This window comes from Mastigoproctus giganteus, chromosome 1 (assembly GCF_048544385.1).
Source record: "Mastigoproctus giganteus isolate SK-2022 chromosome 1, ASM4854438v1, whole genome shotgun sequence".
Taxonomy (NCBI): domain Eukaryota; kingdom Metazoa; phylum Arthropoda; class Arachnida; order Uropygi; family Thelyphonidae; genus Mastigoproctus; species Mastigoproctus giganteus.
This window is the reverse complement of record NC_143575.1, coordinates 96,670,968-96,695,866: the sequence shown is the minus strand read 5'-3', so window position 1 is coordinate 96,695,866 and position 24,899 is coordinate 96,670,968. Positions and strand designations below refer to the sequence as shown.

Below are 24,899 nucleotides of genomic sequence, written 5' to 3'. Positions count from 1 at the left end.
CAGTGTATTATTGGTTTCAACTTACAATATTTTCAATGTACAATGGATTTTGTGGAACAAATTACCATTAGATGATGGGAGCCCCCACTGTACTGACATTAATTATAATCTAATGGCTGCTAGCTGCTGTGTTTACTAAATGAATATTAAAAATAGCAAGATCTTCTTGTTTAATATTAAGCAAGCAACAGTTATGCAGAGTGAAGAGTGGCAATTGCAGCATAGCAAGATTAAACCAGTAACCAATATATCATGACCTCATCAGTAAAAGTGGTAACACAGTTCATAACATAGTGTTAAAATATGGTTCCTACATACATATTGCATTTTATTTTTCTTTAAAAATCAAATATTTAAGTTTATAATTATACCTAATGTTTTATTATTTTACTTATATTTTTCTACAAAAAGATCCTCTGAATATTAATCACTGGCCTTATGCAATTATTTTGCATCTGGCCCCACAAAGCTATTTTGTACTTGAACCTGCAAATGTTGAACCAGGCCTGCTAAATATAATTGATTTTAGAAAAACAAAAATATGATGGTTGAAACTGCATTTTACTGGTTTCACCATTCTAATTACTGGTTTCACCATGGAGAGAAAAATATGTATGTCTGTTAATAGTTTATATTTCTGTTATGGATATATAAACCATAGTTTTTAAAATGTCCAGTTTATTGATATATATATATATATATGGCAGCTGTAAAATAAAAAAATATATATATTCTCATACTGTTTAAATGACCAGAACCACTATTTATAAATAGAGAAGTGGGAATGGCAAGCAAAAGCTTACCACAAGTCTCCACTCCTTTCTAAAATTATGGTAAATGAATCTGTTCTTTAAATAAGTGAAATCATCTCAAGGCAGAAAGATTCAAATTGTTATTCCTAATTACTATGACTGATCTATTTAATTCCAATCATGCACTTATTCTGATGATTATATACTAGTTTCTATATCAATTTTTATGGCTACTTACCATTATGTACTAATGCAAAAAAAGCCTTCTTCACCTGCAATAGGTTAAAAAGAATTTAAGGAATGAAGGAGTTTTATTAATATTATCTATGCAACAACACACATATTAGCAACATATTAGCAACAATATTAGCAATGTTTACAGTACCATAAAAATGTGGAAAAATAAATTACTGGAGAAGTATAACATAAAATGGTTATGGGTTCCTTTGGAAATGGTATCCATAATGACAAAAACAAAAAAATTTAATTGCCTTTTATTCTGGCCCATCTTCCATCCAAAACAGTAATTTTAAAAACAGTATAAATACTTTCTTCTTTGCTCAGTTATGTCCTTGTGTGTGTGGGGGGGAGGGGGGGGGTCAAAATGCTTATGTAGTTATCAGGAAAAAAAAAAACGTTTAACCTATTTCATTTACCAATCCTTTCTATTAATTTACCTGGTCTAATAATAATAATAAAAGAAGGAAGCAGTTACCCAAGTATAAGAATTCTGTAACAGATTTTGGCTTTGTACTTCCTTTCCTTTATAAATAGAACTGAATCAATATTAAGTCAGTCAGTCAGTAAGGACTAGTGAGGGTCCTGGAATAAATCTATCAAGGGATTTAATAATATTGTCCAGTAATACTAGGGAGGATTTGGACTGGATATTTTCAGGGAATACATACCAGCCAATGTGATTTTGTCACATGTCAGAACACTGTATTTTTTTTTTTTAGTACCATTTCATTTTATTTTATTTTTTTTTTCATCAAATCACTTTATAACAATAACAGCCTACAGAATCTCACTCTGTAATAATCACTCATAGTTGTACTGCAGAGCAGGGTTAATCATTTCTGTAATGTTAAGGACATCCACTGCTGGAAGACCTAATGATATCATAAGAACAGTTAACAGAAGACCTAATTAACAGAAGTATGGAAAACAGGGGTTCCACAGCAGTAAATTATGGCTTACCTGTTTCTATTATATGCCCTCCAGAGCCTTGTAGATATCTTTATGCTGAAATACTGTGTTTTTAATTATGAGTGCTTGCTTGCAAAAAATTATAGTAGCCTTTCACCATGATTGTTGGGCTTACCTTTCTCTCCAATTTTTTCTAAAATATCTCTGTAGATGTAATTTAATTTCCTACTGGGCTATTTAAAACTCCAACCCATAATATAGGAAGCAAACTTGGGACTGGGCTGTCTAATGTCCAAATCCTCAAATGGCCTGTACCAAACCAAATGAAAGATGTCTACAATTTCTGGAATGGTCAGTTGTCAATCCGATTGAATGATGATATAGATCACTGATATTTTGATTATTAGTATTAGGAGTAGCATTTGGAGTAGGAAATGATGCAAGGAAGCACATTTAAGTACCATTTTGTTCCCCTCATTAATCTTGTTGCTTTTTGCTGCACCCATTTCAATAGATCTACAATCATTCCTAAAATGAGGAAGCCTGAAAATCTGTATGCAGTACTCAAGACGTTTCCTAACAACTACCTTATTCACCAGAATAATTACTGCCTTATCCCTGCTGGAAAAATTTCTGTATATTATTGACAAATCCCATGAACACAGCAGCCCATCTGCACTGCTTAGAGAACTTTACATCTGTCTGCACAATTACTCCAAGGTCTTTTTTGTTCTCTACTACTATGAGTGTACTACACATTTGGTATGATATTCTGGAATTACTGTACCTCCATGCAGTAGCTTGCATATGTCAATGTTAAACTTCAATTTCTACTTCTCAGCCAATCTCCTAATTTTTCTATATCAGTAGCATAGCATGATTACTGTCACTAACCACTCTACTAACCTTTGTATCATTTGAATTAAGCTTGATAAGCCTTCATAATTATCATTAATAAATATTGAAAACAATGAGTTGAGTACTCAACTCTGGAGATTCCACTAATGGGCACTGCTCAAGAAGAGCAGTGCCCATTGATAACACTCTGCCTTTTCCCACTCAACTATCCTTTTATCCACACCAGTGATTTTTTGCTACTAATTCCAATTCTCCAATTTCTACAACAGATTATGTGCAACAGCATGAAAAGCTTGATACTGTTAAGTTTTAAAATTACTTTTCAATCTGTTTCCTTTAAAAAATATCCCATTATTTTCTTTGTCCAAAGCCTTCCCAAATGTTTTCATTAAGATCAGTTTTATATGCAATGGAAGAAGTACAAACTCAGGATTCATAAAACTACCAATGATGTTCCTTATTGTTTTGTGCATTCAATATTTGTGGCCTACTCTCATAAGTTTCTTTCATAACTATAGAATGGGCTATTGGTATTAAAAGTTCTGTGTTTCTGTTATGTAATGGAACTGCCTCTGAACTTACTTCAAATGAATAAATAAATAGTTGCCATTCTTTGGCTTTGTATTCAAATTTTAATTTTTCTATCAGTCCATTTATATTTAGGCATACACTGTAAACGTCAGTATTTTCTACAGTGTACAGTTGCCTGTACACTGTATAAAATACACTGTAGAAAATAATAAAAATACATCAGTATTTTCTACAGTGTACAGTTGCCAGTACACTGTAGAAAATACTGACTTTTTTTTTATTATCTCTCTTTCAAAATATAGAAATTCTTATACCATCAGATAGAAAATTCCATTTATGCAATCTGCATATCTAAAGTTCATTCCTAAAATGAGCATAAGCCCAAGCATATCACTGTCATTGAAGTGAAAAAAATGTTCCCAAGACAGGAAAAAATAAAATAAATATAATAAATAAATAACACACAGAGAAAAGGGTTTATTATCAAATTATAGCAAGTATTTATTACGGCTAGTTGGTTCATCAACAACTGGAATGGTGAACAGCATAATATGCAGCACACATGCAGTGCTCACCTTCCCTTCTACCTTGATCTCTCAGCCAGCATCCAAAGTAGAACTGACATTATAGAATGGACTGTGTAATGTGAAGTTAAATAACATAGTCACACCAGATATACACAATACTTTATTTCATTTGTCTTAAATTTAAAATAACGCCTCTTTCTTATCTTAGCCCCATGTATCTTAACACAGTTTTGTTATAGACTGAATTAATTTTAGCATAAATTGCTCCAAGTGCATTTCATATAGCCATGATGGAGTCATTTCTCCATGAAGCTGAATGTCAGAAAATCTAAGATAACAAAACTAGCCTCAAATGCATGAACCTGATATAACAGGTTTTCATAACAGATAACCCATAATTATGAGTCATCCCCTCTACTCCTATGTTTCACCTACATTTAATAAGTGATGTTTATTTGCTGAAATTGTCATGAAAGTCAGATACTGCATTTTATTATTATTATTTTTTTTTTAAACTGTCATATGCTGAAAAATTTGTATCCCCAATTTGGAATTAACATAACAGAATTAATTTTAAAAGTTAGCCAAAGTTTTTTTTTTATAAAACAAAGTGGTAAATATTTTGCATTCACAAATGAATAAAGCACATTGTCAGCATGTCTACATATAACGACTTCACTCTCAATGAATGGATTTTCATGAAATTTTATATTCCAGTTCCTTTACAATATTTCTCAAGACTTTGCAAATTTCATTAAAACCAAACAAATAGAAACCCAACACTTATTAGGTGCAGTAGCAAATATGCATAATGTCTTCATATTTGTTCATCCAGCCAGATGTAACAACTCAATTCCCAGTGGGAAACAGATTTTCATGAAATTTTATATTTGAGTCTTTTAAAAAGATGCCGCCTCCGTAGCCAGGTGGGCAGGAGCAGCGGTGCGCAGCACACGCTTCTTGAATAGCCCGGGATTCAAGCCCGTGACCACCAAACACGGAGGATGCGGAAAGGTCAGGGAATGACCACCGCATATCCCCGGAGCAAATTGGCCTTAGTTGCTAATGCTCCTAAAAACTAAATAACAAACAAAAAATTTTAAAAGATGCATCAAGCCATTCCAAATTTCATTAAATTTAGACCAAAAGAAATACAGCCATTATTATTTCTTTATTTATTTTTCTTCTGGATGCAATAACTCAACATCCAGTAGATGTTGGTAAAAGTAAAATTACTTTTATATGCAAACCAAATTGATTAAGTTGTTTTGTTAAGTTAAAGTTGTTTGTTTTTTGCTGTTTTTTTTTTTTTTTTTAATAATTCATGTTGTAAATCATGAATTATTATTATTTGCTAATGCATCTGAAATGTAATGCTCTGCATACACTTCTTTTTCCATAATGTCTGCATAATATTACAATTAGCCAAACTGCTAGATATTCTCTTAGTAGCTGCCTGTAAGGGAAAAATTTTCATCTCAAGCACTGTGCATTTTAAAGCAGATGTTCTGGAAGAGTTTATATTTTATTAAGTTATTAAATACAATAAAAGTGTAGTTATTTAGCATTGGGATTGGGAAGGTGCTAGTTGCATGATCTGCCAGTTATATGAGAATTACTCACATAGGTGTCTACAGTGCAAAATGGAATACCATAATGTGAAGTTAAACTACCTAGTCACACCAATGTGTACACTACACTTTATTTTCTTTGGCTTCATTTTAAAATATGATCATAATTTAAAGGCAGAGATGGTTATGCAAATACTATTAGCTTTCATAATTAGATCTTGAATGTTTAACAGTCAGAATCAGATTTTGCTCGACACTCCTCGAATACTACCTTTTAGTTATTATATATTTTTTTACCCCATTTAATTTTTTCTCAATCCATTCTGTATATCCTTTTATAATATAAAAGCTTATTGTGCTTTTATATCATAAGTTGTTGAAAAGCCAAGATCATATTCCTTTATAAGTACAAGCAATTTTCACCTTTTTCTAGTTTTATACAAATATTCAGTTTTTGTTTTAAGGTAAATACAATGTATGTTTTTCACAGACATTCTAACCTTGTTGCTGGATACCGTAACAGATAGCCGAGTGGTCAAGAGCAGAAGTGCAGTAGACTGGGGTTCAAGCCCGACTGCTAAATATGATCGATCTGCCAACGCACACTGGACCAGCGTGGCAGATTGCAGCCCATTTCCCTCAACATGAATAATTGAGGAGGCTTCCATCCTGAAGTGGACTGATAATGGCTACTGCTTACCTCTTTACTTTACTAAATAAATATTATAAATAAATACCCAAAATGGATAATTTAATGATGGCAGCTGAGCAAATGACAAACTTAGTTTTTCTAGTAGTCATGTAATGTAAAAACAATCTAAAAATTTTTTATTCAAGCTAATTTTTAATATAAATTGTTTTGTTATTAAACAATTTTTTATTTACTGTATTTTTGTAAAACTAAATTATTTAATTAATGGTATCTGACTGGGTATACAGTGGTGCAGCTGTCCTTTTATTTGTTGAAATATGATTTTGAAAAAAGTGCAAGTTCCATTAGTATTCTAGATGAATGGTTGTCAGATAGCTTGGCTTTTACCATATAAATAATGAATTATTGCTATTTTTTTTTTATTTTATTAAGATTAGTGGAACTGTATAGCAGCAGATCAGTGAAACACATGCTGCATTTTAATTTTTACTAAAACTGAGAAGCAAATAAAAACTTTACAAAATTGAGTGAATAAAATTGTGAAGTATATGCAATGAGGCAAAAATACTTGATTATAATCACTTTTATATTAATAGTTAATTAGTTACTTTTTACTTCTATTAATCACAGATAATGAAAATATTCAAATAATTTTACAAATAAAAAACTGAATGTGCCTGAAATGTAATGCAATGTATGCATTACTTGTTATATAATTACTGGCACTCCTTTTTTCGTGGTGGTACCTAGATGTGAAGCAGATTTGTTCAGGTCTGAACGTTGCTTGTCTATTTTTTTATTTTTCTTTTTTGTTTAAAATAAACACCTTTCACAAAGTTAGGTAGCTGCAACCAATCCTTGGGCAGCAGCAAATCAGAACTGTTGGACTAGAATAATAAACACAAAAATCTGATGCACCGAAAGCAAGAATATAAATATATGAATGAAAATAAGAAAATGAAGAAATAAAAATGAAGATAAGAAAGGGAAGGAAAAAAAAAAAAAAAAAAAAACACTATTTCAAAAGATGCTAAAAATTTAAACATTAATTTTGCAAACTTATGAAAAACAGAAAAGATTTCAGAAATTTATTCCTACTTACCAAAAGCTGTGTATCAAATACAACTAATTTTGCACTGATGGGAATAAGGTCATAACAACGGTAGTACTTGAAGAATTTTACAAATATAAGGTTTTCATCTTCCCCTGCAAAAGATAAACCATTTTATACTACATGATAAATTTCAGGTGGAAATACTACACAAAAATAAAGTCAATAAATAAATAGAGATACCCTTATATCTTTATGAATTCAGCATAAATTTGTAAGCATTTTCTTCAGTATTTAAAATAAATCATAATGATAAAACATAAGACATGCCATGATCCAACCTTGGAGATCTTTAGTGATGATATACAAAATGGATTGAGAAATTACAAAACAATAAATATACTTAAAGGGTATTCAAGAAGTGTTGATCAAAATCTGATTCTGACTGTTAAACAATGAGTGAAATCTAATTACAAAAGTTAAGTGTTTGCATAACCATCTACACCTTTAAATTATGATTACATGACTGCCAAAGATTATACCTATTAGGTGGATGTATCGCTTTATGATGTAGTACAAACTTTATAGAGAATCAAAAGCTGCATCTTGCTCCATGATGAGTTCTGTTCTGCTCTTGTGTTGCACATTACAACAAATGCTTGTGAATTTCATGGGTGTAGAGCTGTTTTTACCATGGGTGTCACACTAATCAGAGATGATGCCATAGGAAATAGACCTTAGGAAATCACCATCAAAAGATCAGCAGACTAAAACAAAAAAAAAAAAAAAAAAACCTGGAAATAGAAACCAACAATAAAAAATTTCTAAAACCTACTTTCTACAGCAATGTCCCTAAACAGAGAGCAACTTTGCAGGAAAACTGCTCTCCACACATGCAATTAACTATGGCCATTTACTACATTAAGCAACACAGAAACAAAACAGATGCAGCTTTCATTTCTCTTCCATAATCTAATATATGCAAAAATCACAAGGCATAACTGCTTAGATAATAAAGAGGTTAGGAATGGACTTGACCGTTGATTCTGTCACCCAATAACTGAATATGTTTATAATTACAACCGATCTTGTGTAATATTTAAAAAAAAAAAAAAAGACAGTTATACACTGATATGTTTTTAGCATTCTTAATTAGATCTTCCTTAAATGTTTAGTGCTTGGCATTAGATTTATCCAACAGTTCTTGTGTGTATTCAGTGTTTCATGTAATTTCTTGCAATCCATTCTGTTTAATGTATTAGTAGTAATGACAATGAGGCAAGAAAGCAAACATCATATCACCACATCCTGTCCATCTACTCTAAGAATTTGTCTAATTCTTCATTAGAATTATTCAAATAATTATTGAACCTAATTCCACAACACCAGATAGAAGTTTGTTCCAACAAACTATGTCTGCTCTAGTCTGAACTAGAGCAGACATAGTGTTGTCTGAACTAGAGGAACGATTCCATCAGCATTTAGCTTAATGATTTCATTTAAAGCCTTAACGCTCAATCAGATTTTCTCACAGATGCTTTAATTTGCAGAACAAGTCTTTCCAGGTAAGAGTACCCTTTTGTGCCCCCCTCAGTTATTGCATTGGTCATCTTGGCAACCAATCCAACAATCCACGTCCTAAAATGAGGCTTCCACCCCTGTATGCAGTACTCAAGATGTGGTCTAACCAATGGCTTATATAATGTAACAATGTAATCACTTCCTTATCCCTGATGGCAAAACTCCTGTATATGACTGCTGAAGAAGACCCACAAAGTGGGATTAGTACACATTAATAGTGGTAAAATTATGAAAGGAAGTAAGCATTATTGCATTAGCCATAAGGAGAAAAAAAATTATCACTTTGTTTGCCCATCCCTTCTAATAATTTGTCCGATCCTCATTAAAATCTGTTCACATTATTAGAGAAAATTTAGTCTAGCATATGATTATTCTTTAACCAAAGGCAACTTTCTGTGCATCTGCCCTGCAACTATTTTTTCCAATTTAAACTTATATCCCTTTGTATGTGTCAGTGGAGAAAGAGTAAGGATGCCACCAGCATTTATTTTACTCAGCACATTTAAAGCCTTTAAACATATCTGAGTAATCATTAAGCACACTAGTAATCTTCTCACTGATTCAGACAGAGTTGCAGTTTCAGACAGAAAAACTAGGTAGGAGCTTCCTAGTTTCTGAATGCTGCAATTTACATAACCTACCAAGTCTTTCTTGGTAAGAGTATTCTTATGCACCCTTGGCCAATTTTGTATTGGTATCTTGTAAGGTAAAGGTATACACAGTGCTTTTTTTGTGAAAAAATAGGTGCTGGCACTCATTCTTTGCTATCAGGAAAAATTGAAAATTAAAAGGGGGATATGAAAAGTACTCTAAAATTTTTTTCCCCCTGATATTGTTATTTTAGTAGTAATGTTTTTAAAATAAGAACAAATTAAGTATATTAACACAGTTTATTAAGCACAAATTTATTATTCAAGTATATAAAAAAATAAGTAAAATGTGAATAAAATAAGTAAAAATAATTTCATAATCAAGTTTTTGTAGAATATTCCAAATTTTTATTAAGTTCTCATCTGACACCCTATGCCAACTTATTTTCCTCCTCTGTGTGTTGGTTGCTGAATGACATTTCCGAAGCAGCCACGAATCGACATATTTTGCTGGATCAAAGCATGTCAGCGGTGGGCCTACAGTTTTAAGAAACAGTAGTGTAGAAACTGTTTTTGTATTCAACGAAGCGCTGGTTGGGTGCTTTGTTGATGACTTGGTATGGCAATCAGATTCATTTGTCAAAATCCTCATTCACTCTGTGAAATTGGTATCGTACTCAAGAGCATTCATCAAATGCTTCAATTCTTCTGAAACCTTCTTATCAATTAGGTATCCCCGAAATCCACAAATAACATGTAACTGTAATTGACAATTTTCGAACTTCATTTTCACCAAATGCCACAATTCATGTTTAGAAAGATTAATACCTTTGTTGTCCTTCTCTCATCATCGGTATTGTCACTAGTTCTTAAATTTGAATTTTTTCTTTTCTTTTTTTTTTGAAACTGTCCAAAATATTGGTGTCATTCGGATATTCAGGTACTGTGACCATGTAAACAGAGATAGGAAAAATGTGGATAATGCACTTCCACAAAACAACAGATGATTATTTGTTGCAGTAAAAGAAAAATCACTTTTCTAATTCTTGAACTGGGCGCTTACAGTTGATTCATAGTGGTGTCCAACCTACAGCCCATGAGGAAAGTGAACTAAAACAGTATTTTAAATTTTGTTAATTATTAAAAACATTTTCTAATTAAACGTTTTGTTCAGTAAATGTAATTGTGTATTGTACTTAATAAAATTTTTGAATATTTTCAATTTTACTTTTATATGCAACAAGATATCGAAAAGACACAATAAAGAAATCTAACTTTGAATTTTTTTGAATATGGCCACTGTACTGGAAAATGTTGGACACCACTGCAGTAGAAGGTGGGCCAGAGCCCATTGGGAATACACCTTGATCTGCTCACTCTTGACCAGCGCAACTTCTCCATATGCGGGACAGGTGGTCGGACAGGTTTTACCAGGTACCACCGCCGACCGGGCTAGCCGGGTGGGTAAAGCGCCTGCCTGGCAACCCAAAGGTCACGGGTTCGATTCCCGCCTCGGGCTTGGATCAAAGTACTGCAAAAAAAACCTTGGGAGGTGCATTATGGTCACAGAAGCCTATGCGCCATCAACTACCAAAAAAAAAAAAAAAAAACCAGGTACCACTAAGTTGTAGAATGCTAATCCCTTTAGCTCTCTTAATTCTCGCAGCAGCACTAATTGCCTAAATTTCCTGAAGGCCAGAAATGTGAACAGGGCTTACCAAGTTAATTCTCTCCTAATCTGTTCGCTATATGAAAATTTTCTTCGCTCAATGGAAACTATTTTAAATGTAACTTCCAAGGGAATTCAAAATAATTAAACAGAGGTCCAACTGAGTAATTTAGAATTATAAAAATGGTTATACAGTTTTATATAGACAATATCTTAACAACAGATAGTAAAAAATGCAAATTTAGTTAAATCATTTTAAGCTTATTTGAATAGTAGGTAAACGTGAAAAAAATTTAAGGAATATTACAAATTTCGAAGTACATTGCATCCAAATATCATCCAAATTGCCCAAATTATTCGCTATATGATTCCTTTCACCTCAAAGGTGGTACTTGTGCATATGTCCGTTCCAATATTCGCTGTCAGAGACTTGGTAATTAAGAATCTCCTCTCTTCGATCTTCTCGGGCTTAAAATCTCTCTACCTCATTGTGTCAAATTCATCTGTTGTCTCTACCGTTCTCAAAATTCCACTAATCACTTGGAGCTCTTTGCAACTTGACTTTCTCCAGTCCAACTTTCCTAACAGTGAGGTAATTTTCCTTGGTGATTTTAATGTTCACAACTCCAGCTGGCTTCTGTTTTCTAGTTACACCAACCCAGCTGGTCGAGATGCTGAGACTTTTGCAATTACTAATAACTTTGCACAGATTGTTCATTTACTGACAAGAATACCGGACAATCCTAACCATACAGAAAATACCCTTGATCTTTTTCTCACAAAAAACTCTTCTAAGTACACGGTCGAAGTGAGTGGTCTTTTAGGCACCTCAGATCACAACTTAATGATTCTCTTCTCAAATGGAGCCTTTATCTCATGGCCATTCTAAACCTCGTGTTGTGTGGCATTACAAGAATGCAAAATAGGATGACCTGTGAGATTTATTTTTCTTCTTTTCCTTGGTTGGATTACTTTTTCAAAACTTCTGACGTCAATGTTTGCTCAGATCATGTCAGTGAAATTATTCTTGTAGGAATGGAATCCTTGATTCCACACTCCACTTTAAAATCTCGTCCTTTATCTAAACCTTGGTTTTCCAATAAATGTGCTAAGGCTGTTCAAGAGAAGAACATTGCATATCGTAATTGGCTTACTTGCAATTCTTCAATTTCATTTTCTGCCTACACCAAAGCTCGCAACAATTGTAAAGCAGTTATTAATCAGTCCAAACTAGATTTTGAACAGGCTAAGAGTAGAAAACTTGCTTCTTGCCCTAATGGTAGCCAAGCATTCTGGTCTCTTGCCAAAGCTATTGGGCGCAACTTTTGCTCATTTTTGTCCCACCTCTGTCAAAACCAGATGGTTCTGTTGTCACTTCAGCCAAGGATAAAGCTGACCTGTTAGCATCCCATTTTTCTTCCAACTCATGTATTAATGATCTTGGTAAAACACCTCCCACAATTCCCAACACACTCCATTCAATGCCTCCTGTGGTCTTCTGTCAAAAGGATGTCAGAAGGATTTTGACAAATCTTGATGCTAAGAAAGTTCCAGGTCCTGATGGTATTTCTCATCTTGTTCTCAAAACTTGTGCTCCTGAACTTACTCCTGTTCTTTGCCGCCTTTTTTTCACTTTCTTATTCCAAAGGTGTTTTTCCTTCTGCTTGGAAATTTGCTCATATCCAGCCAGTTTCTAAAAAAGGTGACAAATCCCTCCCATCCAATTATAGTCCCATTGCAATTACTTCTACTCTTTCTAAAGTAATGGAGAAATCAATTAACCGCCAACTCTTAAACTACCTAGAAACCTTCCGTCTGATCATGATCACCAGTATGGATTCTGTCGGTGTCGATCCACTGGTGATATTCTGGCTTATGTTACCCATTTATGGACAAATTCAATGCAAAAGTTCGTTGAAACACCGGTAGTTGCTCTTGACATCTCAAAGGCTTTCGATTGTGTTTGGCATAAAGGTCTTCTGAACAAGCTTCCATCTTATGGTTTGCCAACTGTTTTTAGTAATTGGTTATCCAGTTTTCTCTCTGATCGCTCACTGAGGGTGATGGTAGATGGCTCACTGTCTTCTAACTTCTCCACTAATGCTGGTGTCCCCAAAGGTTCAGTTCTTTCCCCCACTCTTTTCCTCTTGTATATTAATGACCTTCTTCCATTGACTGAAAATCCTATCCATAGTTTTGCCGATGATAGCACATTGCATTCCACTTTCCATTTTGAGAAACCCTGCCCTGCTCAATCAGCTTCAACTCCTCGAATATCTGCTACCAATTCCTTAAATGCCGATCTCCAGGTAATTAATTCTCCAGTGGGGCAAACACAACTCAGTTGAGTTCAACCCTTCTAAAACTCAGTCTTGTCTTATATTCTGCTCCTATGCTTACCTTTGGTGACACCCTGATTTCTAGGCAAGTTGATATCTCTTTTGGGGATTACCCTGACTTCTAATCTCTCTTGGCAGAAGCACATTACAAATATTGCTTCCTCTGCATCTAAAAAACTTGGTTTTCTCTTTCGCTCTCAGCGTTACTTTTCTTCCAAACAGCTATTCACTCTGTACAAATCGCAAATCCATCCTACCATGGAATATTGTTCTCACATCTGGGGCGGTGCCCCCAAAACCTCTCTCTGGCTTCTAGATTCCATTCAAAAGAGGGCAGTTAGGTTAATTAATGACTCCTCACTAACAGTCTTTCCACTTGTTGTCTCATAGACGTACTGTTTCTGCTGCATGCCCTTTCTACAGATACTTCCATGAGCACTGTTCTTCTGAATTGGCTTCTATTATTCCCGGTCTCTCTTTCAAACCAGTCTGAACACGTGCCACCACCAGCCAACATCCATTTACTGTCAAACTTCGAACTCACAGAACCAACTTTTCATCTTCCTCGTTTATTCATTCAACTGCTGATTTCTGGAACAACCTTCCTTCGTACATATTTCCTGAAAATTACAGTCTACAGAAGTTCAAGTCTAATGTCAACACATATCTTCTTTCATCTACGAAACCTCCAACACAAGCATGGTATCAAATACTACAGGTTCTAATACCTCTCATGTTTGGGGGTTTCATAAAAAAAAAAATTCAAATTTTACATTCCTTATATCTCTGTGACACCACAACTCTGATATCCCAATAATATTTGCTTTTGATGTCTTGACAAGCACTTCAAATTCATCAAATTTATTTACGATGCTCCTGGCATCAGTGTACGGAAGTATATATGCATATGTCCTTACTCTTAGTTACTCTTACACAGCCCACGTATTTACTTGATATATGGTGACCAACAGCAACTACTAAAATCCCAGAGACCTTGTTCTCAAGGTTGCAGAATTTTCTAATAGATGTGGTGCAAAAATCACTTTCACTTCTGCCTGCGGCTCTTGTTAATCTATTAGCATTAGCATTAATAAAGGCATATGATGCAAAAGAGCAAGCTTATATAGAATCATCCAAAAAAAAAAAAAAAAAAAAAAAACCTTCCCATTTCACTCATCCATTCACTCCAAATGTCTGTCTAGTTCTGCCTTGAATTTATTTAAGTTGTTGACCACCACTACAACAAATGAAAGTTTGTTCCAACCATCAACCACCCATTGGCTAAAGGAAAATTTCCACACAACTATTCTAAAATTGCCTTTCCTCAATTAGGATTTATATCCTCTCAGGTGAGTAATGTGAGCAAGAGGAAGAATCCCATCGCCACTGAGCTTGCTGGAACCATTCAAGGCCTTATACACCTCAATTAGATCAACTCGGAGGTGCCAAGTCTCCAGAAGCTGCAATTTGCAGAATTTAAGCCTTTCTTGATAATACTAACCCTTTGTTCCACTCACCCCATCTCGTTGCCCATCTCTGTACTCATTCCAGCAGCTCTACATCTTTAATAAAATGAGGCCTCCAGACTTGTATACAGTATTCAAGGTGTGGCCTGACCACTGCCTTATATAGGGGGACAATCATACCTTTATCCCTGCTAGCAAAATTCTTGTATATCATTGACAAGACACCATGAGCTACTCTTGCAGCCTATCTACACTTCTCAGAAAACTTCATATCTGACTGCACAATTACCCCCAGGTCCTTTTTATTCTCCACTACCCTAAGTGTAGTACCACACAATTGATATGTTACTCGGGGGTTCCTTCTACCCATATGCAATACTTTACATTTGTCAATGTTAAACTTCAGTTGCCATCTCTCAGCCCATCTGCGCAACTTTTCCAGATTCTGTTGCAGTAGCGTACTATCATTAACAATCCTGCCAACCTTCGTATCGTCTGCAAACTTGGACACTTACCCTGATATACCTTCATCAATATCAATGATAAATAGCGAAAATAACAATGGGCCCAATATCGAACCCTGAGGGCTTCACTAATAACATTAGTCAATGAAGAGCAGCGTCCATTGATAAACACTCTTTGTCTTCTCCGACTCAACTATCCTTTTATCCATTGTAGCAACTTGCCCTTAATGCCATACAGTAGCATACTGTCATTAACAACCCAGCAAACTTCGACATTAAGCCTGATATACCTTCATCAATATCATAAATAAATACAGAAAACAACAATGTGCCCAACACTGAACCCTGCGGCACTCCACTAATAACATTAGTCCACGAAGAACAGCATTCATTGATTATCATACGATTCTCTGTCTTCTCCCACTCAACCATGCATAGCAGCAATTTGCACTTAATGCTATACTGCCCCAATTTGTACAGCATCTAGCATGTGCAAGTATCAAAAGCTTTCCTAAAATCCGAGTACCAAAAGCTTTCCTAAAATCCGAGTATCAAAAGCTTTCCTAAAATTCGAGTATATGATATCAAAATTATTTTTTGCATCCAGTTCATTTGTGACCACTTCATAGTATCCAATCAAATTGGTCAGACAAGACTTTCCCTTAAGAAACCCATGCTGTATCTGAATTATTACTGCAGTCTTGTCTAGATGATCCTGCAATACATCTTTAACCGGTGACGCCATTATTTTCCCTGAAACAGAAGTTAAATAACAGTTCTGTAACTACTCTTGCCACCCCCTTTGATCCCCCTTTGTGAACTGAGGACACATTTGCACATCTCAGGTCGATGGGGATCTCCCCCGAGTCCAAAGAAGCCCTCATAATTATAGCTAATGGTTTGCTTATTTCCTTTGCTGCCTCCTTTATACAACTAGATAGATTCTATCCACCCCAGGTGCTTCTCTTAAGTTTGACCTCAACAATTTCTCCTCCTTTGCTCAATTATTACAAAATCATTTAGCTTCCTGCTACAGTTTGATAAACTATTGGCATTCCCCTTCCTGAATATCTCCTCATATGTGAATGTAGTTGCAAAATATTCATTCAGTTTGTCAGCTACCTGAGCATGATCAACAATAGTCAACCCATATATGTTAGTGGTCCAATCTGATTCATCCCTTTCCTTCTACAGTTCACACAAGTAAATAGCGCTTTGCTGTTTTTCTTTGCATCTTTTGCAAAAGATTTCTCGTAATCTGCCTTCTCCTGCCTAACTTCCTTTGTGACTTGATTACAGACTATTTTATATCTGCAATAGACTTCTGCGTCACCTGATAATTTATATACATCCCATACATTTTTCTTCTCTGCCACAAGCCTCATTAATTCATCTGACATCCATTTAGGTCTAAACCTTGAACAGTATTTCTTAGTTGGTATGAAAAGCCTAGTAGCCTCCAAGATTAAGTCCTTGAAGGCTTCCCATTTAGAATTCAACATTGGTAACATCATCAGTTGATCCCACTGTATAGTATTTAAAACTGTAGTCGCCTTTACAAAAGCAAAAGCCCTTCCCTTTACCCTTGATGGTAGTTACATCTTTAAGTAAATCCCACATCAGTACGTTGTGATAACTGTCGCCCAGTGGTTCCTTTATCTGCAAATTCTTAATGCATGAATAATCACTGCTGATTATCAGATCAAGAGTATTACTCCCTCTGGTTGCCTCTCGAACATGTTTCTGTAGAAAAGTCATCCAATAAATCCACAAAAGTCTTGCAAGTGTGCGAGTGACCAACCCACAAGTTCCAGTCATTATCTGGAAAGTTAAAATCCCCCATTATAAGACATTCTGATTTACTGGTCTACTCTATTTCTCTGCACAATTGCTCATTATACTCATCACATTCATTAGGTCTATAACATACACCTACTCTCATTTTCCCTTTCCCAGTGCTTATCTCAATTGACATTGGTGGGCAACATTGCATTGTCCACCAATGTCAATTGGATGCACTTCCTTAGATTTTGTGTATCTTAACTAACAGCATAACCCCTCCTCCGTTCCTGTCCTGTCTTAGAGGTTGAGATTATCAAAAAATTAACAGAAATAGCACCAGACAAATTAATAGCTATAATAGCTATATAATAACTGTACAACAAAAGGTATATTCTCAAAAATATTAACATTAACATAGGCATATGATGCAAGGAAGCAAGCATCAGCCAAAAAAAAAACAAAAAAAACACCCTTCCCATTTCACCCATCCCCATTCATTCCAAATATCTGTCTAGTACTGGCCTTGATCTTATTTAAGTTGCTGACCTCCACTACATCAAATGGAAGTTTGTTCCAACTATCAACCACCCGCTGGCTAAATGCAAATTTCCACACATCTATTCTACAATTGTCTTTTCTCAATTTGAATTTATGCCCCTCAGGTGAGTAATCTGAGCAAGAGGAAGAATCCCATTAGCAGTGAGCTTGCTCAATCCATTCAAGGCCTTATACACCTCAATTAGATCACCTCGGAGGTGCTTAGTCTCTAGAAGCTGCAATTTGCAGAACTTATGGAAAAAAGCAGTGTTAAGATTAATTCTCAAAAAACCTGAGAAACCCCCTACTGATCCCAAATCATATAGACCAATAGCCCTACTTCCTGTACCAGGGAAAATATACAAAAGACTAATATATAGCAAATTAGCTCAATACTAACACAGCAGCAAGTTTACATTACAACAATCAGTATGGTTTTAAGCAGGGCAACTGTACAGAGAATTCTGTGCACTACCTACTGACAACAGTTAAAAACTCAGAGGAGAAATATATGCTGCCAATCTCCATTGGCTTTGCTGAGGTATTTGACTCACTCTGGTGGCCTAGTGTTCTTAGGAGACCCCATCAGGCATTTGCCCCACAAAATCTCTATAAGGTAATAAACAGCTACCTTACAGACAGAAGTTTATCAGTATGCACAAGGTTCCAGGAATTGACACACCCTGTGAATAAAGACTGCCCGCAGGGTTCAATCCTTGGCCCTTTTTTCTGGATGGATTTCTGGCTTTGGATCTGGGCCCCATGGAAAACCTGGCCTTTGCAGGTGACATTATTTTCCTTGTAAAAGATAACACATGAGTGGTTGTAGAGCAAAGATCAAATGCCACCCTCTTGCAGCAAAAGGAGTGGGCACAAATGCACATGCTCAAAATATTGTCTGAAAATACCAAACAAATACTTTTAAAAGGCAATCTGGACATAAGAAGACATCCACAAATCGATATTAACACAACTACTATTAAAATGGTAACAAAACTAAAATATCTTGGAGTAGTCGTCAATTCAAAATTAACTTTTTATTCCCATCTGACATACTTGGAGAAGAAAGCGAGAAATTATGTAAGTATGATTGCCAGGATCAGTCAAGCAGACTGGGGGCTCAAAAGAAAGACGCTAACGTAGCCGAGTGCACTGGCACATGCTTTTTGAGTGGACCAGAGTTGAAGCCCATAACTACTAAATACGATTAACATTTGTATTGATTGATTTATTGTAAACTTCACTGACCTGGTGGTCGTGCCGGAGTATAAACAAGAACATTTTTATATATATATATATATACACCGAGCAATGTTCCTACCTGTTATCACCTATGGAGCCGGTGCATGGTTCACCCCCTCGGCCATAGAAAGAAATAGGAATAAATTACAATCGATACAAAGGACAATACTTCTCGCTATTACCAGAGCACGTTGCACAGTAAGCACACCTGAACTACAGTTGCTGGCCAGAGCTCTCCCACTTTACCTGGAAATAGCCTTTTGGCTACTTCCAGAGGCTTGCATTATAGACATAAAAAGGGAATACCCACAGAATTTCTGGGGATAACAGCCCTTGATACAGCCAACATCTTCAATGCTGAAAGAAAAAGAATAGCCACAAAGCTCCATGAGCTTTGTGGCTATTCTTTTTGTAAACAAAGTGAGAGCAGAAAACCAGAGGTCTGATTACCAAAAGGTTTCTGCCACGGGTGGCAATGGTTAGCCCATAGCCACCTAGGTGGTATGCCCCTGGACTTTTTACAACATTTATACTGACAGATCACAACTCCCTAAATGTAAAATTAACCTTCTTAGGACTGACAACCCAAACTGTGAAGACTGTGTGAAGACTGGCGAGAGTGAAGACTGGACACACATTCTATATGAATGTATAATTTATGACATCCCCAGAACACAGGTAATAGCACAGATTGGCCCCTTCCCAGGGAAAAACATCTGTTCATCACAGAAGAGGAAAATTATAAAGCCTTTACAACCTTCACACAGAAAGTATCCAAAATGCACAGAAATATCCAAAGAATGGCAATTCAACCCCCTCAGCAATTAAATAATAATCAATAGTTAGTCACCCACATCTCCCACCACACCCAGATGATGACTTAAACTGTCAGGAGAGCAGTATTCTACACTCTGACAGAAACCTGACATGACAAAACTGGATTAACCTAGGTACACCCCAGGACTACCCTGCCATGTGTAGGAACCTGGGTCCCCACACCAAATAAGTAACCATGTAGGAGGAGGTGTACAGGCAGCCAGGGAAGCAGATTAGCTTAAAAATATCAATAAGCTAGTAGCAAGGGAATGCAATGTAGAATGAAAAGAATGAATGAGGAGAAAGAATGAACAAATGAATAAGAATGAAAGGCAGAATGAATAGGCTGGGCACTGAATGAAAGAGTGAATTAGGAATTATTGCAAAAGGGAATAAATGTCAGTTTTGGTGAAAGAAAGATTGACCCAGCATGAGGGAAAGAGAGAGTGAACGAGTGTTATGGTGAATGGGAATGAGTGAAAGAGCAAATGTAATTGGCCGAAAGAATACAAAGTTAATAACTTGCATTACTTTATATATACTAACAACACAAACACAATCACTGCATTCTCCCCTGGCCTGCACCACAACTGAAGAATAACAGTAAGTTGAGGTGGCCAGAGAGTGCAGTGCAGAAAGCAAGAGTCGAACAAATGAAATGAAAGCTAGAGAATGAATGAGAGTGCACGTGAGAAAAAGAACACAAACAAATAAATTCTATAGTTAAGTACACACTGACCCTAGTTTTAATCTTTTATATTCTTATTTATTTATTTAGAGAGAGAGAGAGAGAGAGAGAGAGAGAGAGAGAGAGAGAGAGAGAGAGAGAGAGAGAGAGAGAGAGAGAGAGAGAGAGAGAAGAAAGAATCTTCATTGCAACAACCTTTGATTGCAATTGGTAAAAAGGTTAAATAGTGTTGCATTTTCCCTTCAGGGTCAAAAGTCATTGCATCCCTCCCAGTATGTGAGAAAGAAGATGAACAAGTGAGTGGAGGGAAAAAAAAAAAATAAATAAATAAAAAAAAATTAAAAAAAAATATGTATATATATATATATATATATATGTTAATTAAAAAATGGTAAAAAAAATGAAATATATAAAGGATTATAGCTCTAGATTACTACATTAATAGTAGAAAGAACCCAGCAACTATAAAGAATTAGATTAGACTATGAGTATGGAGTAAAGAATAGTTATTTATTAATTATGAAAACTTTAGTTTTTTGAAACGTAATTGAAATAAAAATTATAAATAAATATTTTTTAATACTTCAATATGCTCGTTTTGCTTGATTGCAAGATATATAGCAATAATAAAAAAATATTCAAGTACATTCTTCACACTAAAACGTGCTGTTGATTTGATTTATACCCTTTGTACTTTAATTTCAATTTCATTTTGAATTTTTGATCACAATCGAATTAGACTGTGATCTTTTCAAATTATATGTGATTCTAGATATAATTCATACCACAAATTATTTATAAATAAAACAAATAGTATTACGTTACATTTATTCCACTTGTTACATTAATGATTTCATATAATTTTGTACTTTAACTTCAATTTAATATTGTTTTGTATTTTTTAATGTGATTTTTTAAAATTATATGCGATTTTATAAATGTGGTTTTAGATGTAATGCCTTCCATATAAATGATTTTTAAATAAAAAATATATATTAAAATTATATATTTATTTTTTTTATTCTAGGGTGTGCACTAGTCCTTTTAAGTAAAATAAGGGCACGCGACCAAAAAAGTTTGGATACCACTGGTCTAAGGAGCCATCTATCGAATTCATAGTAAAAATGCAAGTAAGTACCTGTAAAGAAAATATTATGAAATATGTTATGTGAAAGTACTTAGTGTTGCAATTATGATGAGTTCTGGAGTTTTCTTCAGGAGTCAGCCGCCAAAAAGCACCAAAGCAAGGCCTCTTTTTCAAATGCGAGATATACTCAGTACATGGTAAATTACAGAGTTTAAGAAATTAACAAAAGCAATGAAAAAGTATAATAGCTGACACATATCTCGTGGCTGACCCTACAGAGGCAGAGATAAAAAGTAATGACCAGCTATAAAATTAAAATAAATCAGTGGGTCAAAGTGGTACTTACTATTGTGCAGTGCCGATGCTGGAATGTGTGCTGTGAGGCGTAAAGCCAACACGCTGCGTAAGTGAATCAGAAAAAGAGAATTTCCTGCAGTTAAGATAGATTATATATGTAGAGGTGAAGCGATCTCATGTGCTGGAAGGTGGAAAGAATAAAAAGGAGAATTATAATTGGGGGAGAACAAATTAAGTGCATGTAGCATGCATCCCAGGAAAGCATAGAAAATTGATATGAAAAGTAGCATGATATAGACACTGAACTTAATGTAAGGCAAAAACAGCAAATATAGTAGAAAAATAGCATCTTGATTGCTTTCGAAAATCGAGTTGCGCACAAGGAAGGCAAAATAGAGTATAAGGATAGTAAATGGATGTATGAGGAAGAGTGACAAAGGTAGTGCTCGGGCAGTTCGGCGTTGCGCCATGCCACACCACCTGGATTGTTCGAGACTGGTTCGCGGAACACGAGGAAGACTTCCAGGTATTGCCCTGGCCTCCAAATTTCCCAGACATCAATCCCATCGAAATTGTAGTTTGTGTTGGAACAGCAACTCCAATCTGCGGCATCTCAACCATGGACCTTAATGGATCTGCTGGTATTAGACACCACAAGACATTTAGAAATCTTGTAGCATCCACGCCTCGCCAAGTATGAGCTGTTTTGGTTGCATGTGGAGGACCAACATCATATTAGGTAGGTGGTCATAATGTTTTGGCTCATTGGTGTATATACATATAACCTAACAGAAAAAAAAATATATATTATAAAATATAAGAAAAAAAGTATAAAAATAGAATGCAAGCAGAGTGAGAATGCAGATTATGAATGAAGTAAATGTATCTTTCTCCCCTCCACCTGGCGTGGGAGAGATTACTCCCTTCTTCGACTGGTGGGTTCCCCACTGCCAGCTAACATATCCCACCCCGGGAGCAGGATGAGCAGTTTGACCTTCCTAACAGATTCGCCACTTATATGGACCAGACAACAATCACTGATGGAGACATACTGTAGCTCTGCTGCCAATATGCCATTTGGCAATCTGAACCATGTACTCAAACCCGGTTCCCTTTAAAACCGCATCCCGAGGTGGGGGAAAGACTGGTCTCTGTCTCCTCCCCTCCCTGCTTCCCCATATTTTGTCTGGTGGAGCTTGTCCCCCCACTGACTCTTTGGGGATGCCTACTCTATCACCCCCATCCTTCTACCTGTTTCCTCCCATTCTTCAGCCTCCCCCACTCCAACTAAACTGACCGAGTAATATGCCTCTAATAATGACGCCAAATTCTAATCAGCATCTAAATTCAACCGCTTTCTCCTAAACCACTTTTGTCTTTTCGGCCTTGCCAATGAAATGCTCAGAAATTAGGTGGCAGGGTCTGCCAGAGTACTTAAATAATCTACTGGGTGCTTGACCTGCCTCCTCATGCCAAAGTGTGGGCAATGGTGGGTCCAAATAGGAGCCAAAAGCTAAATGGTCAGAGAAACAACAGAGCATAACACTATGCAACAAACCACTCTCCACATACTTTTTAAATTTCTGGCCTCCACAGAGTACTATGTCACCCAATGCAGGGATGGGGAAAACCCCTGATACCATCAGACAACTAACACACTTTACACGTTACTTGCACTACTAGTTACATGTTATAATATTCGTACCAAGACAACAGCAGTACGAATAATAAGTCACAATTTACAAAATCACTATCTAAATTTTTAAAAAAGCTGAGTCTATTAACCAATGACTAAGTGACTAACCTATTTGTCAAACACAATTTAATATGTTAAGTAATCAAAAAGATAATAAAAATTTATCCATTCCCACAAGCTCAAAATTCTTCGACTGCACAGAGATCTAGTTAACCATTCCAAACCTAATCCTCCAGATATCACAAAATTAACATAGCTTCTTATAAAATTTATAATTCATTAATTTTAATTTCTTCTCCACTTTCCTCTCAGTGATTAAAAATTTATTTAGATCCTGTTAGAGTTTTATAAACTTCTGGCCTCCACTTCCCCACAGAATTCCTCATGTGTGAATGTAGATGCAAAATACTCATTCAGATTGTCAGCTACCTGAGTAGGATCATCAGCAGTCAGTCGAACCATCAACATCAAGTGGACCAATTTGATTCATCCTCTTCCTTCTAGAGTTTACATAAGTAAAAGAAGTCTTTGCTATTCTTCTTTGCATTCTTTGCCAAAGATTTCTTGTAATCTGCCTTTGTTTGCCTAATCTCCTTTGTGACTTGATTACAGACTAGTTTATATCTACCATAGGCTTCTGTGTCTCCTGATAATTTATATGCATCCCATGCATGTTTCTCCTCTGATAAGAGTCTCATTAGTTCATCTGACATCCATTTAGGCCTAAATCTTGAACAGTAATACTCAGTTGGTATGAAAAGCCTAGCAGCTTCCAAGATTAATTCCTTGAATGCTTCCCATTTAGAATTTGCTATTGGTAACATCATCAGTTGGTCCCACTGTACAGAATTTAAAAACTGTCTGAGATGACCATAGTCACCTTTGCGAAAACAAAAACCCTTCTCTTTACCGATGATAGTTACATCTTTAAGCAAATCCCACATCAGTACACTGTGATCACTGCCACCTAGTGATTCCTTTATCTGCAGATTCTTAATTAATGCATGAATAATCATTGCTGATGCAACAGATCAGATTAATGCATGAATAATCACTGATGGATAAAGGCAATAGACCAATTTAACAGAATGGGACAAAGATTTTAAGCTAGAGAAGTTTGAAAAGAGGAGAACCCAAATTACTAATTCTGTTAGGAAATATCAGAGTGGACATAGGCAAAAATACGACATTTGAAGCAAAAGGAATCATACAGCAAATAATTAGGACAACTAAGATGAGTAGCAATTGAATCAACCAATAACTGGGATTCTGTTAGGAAAAGTAAGTCTGGCTTAGCAGACTAAGTGGAAATGGACATCATAGAGACCATGTATATTTTTGAAATGAACGAAGAAGTGTTTGGGAGGCATAGATCTTTTCACAGATATGTTTGTTCTATTAGTTTGACTATTCAGCAGTAAGAAAAGGTAAGAAGGCTATGTAAGAAGTAATGAAATTTTTGAATATGACATACACATGGCAAGATGCAGCTCTTTGACATAACGTGGCCCTCTCCCATATATACTATTCGGACTCCCTCCAGTCACTATCTGG

General features: G+C 35.5%; 1 protein-coding gene across 6 annotated transcripts in view; it reads right to left on the bottom strand.

Moving 5' to 3' along the window:
- LOC150091024 (5'-AMP-activated protein kinase subunit gamma-1-like) overlaps window positions 1-24,899 on the bottom strand; it is a 500,398-nt gene that overhangs the window by 152,193 nt on the left and 323,306 nt on the right. For all 6 annotated transcript variants that reach the window (XM_090373902.1, XM_090373912.1, XM_090373921.1 and 3 more), the window contains 2 exons: window positions 7,143-7,246; window positions 991-1,024 (listed from right to left, as the gene is read on the bottom strand). In XM_090373902.1, coding sequence (XP_090230028.1) covers window positions 991-1,024; window positions 7,143-7,246 — 138 coding nt within the window. The remainder of the gene's footprint in view (window positions 1-990; window positions 1,025-7,142; window positions 7,247-24,899) is intronic.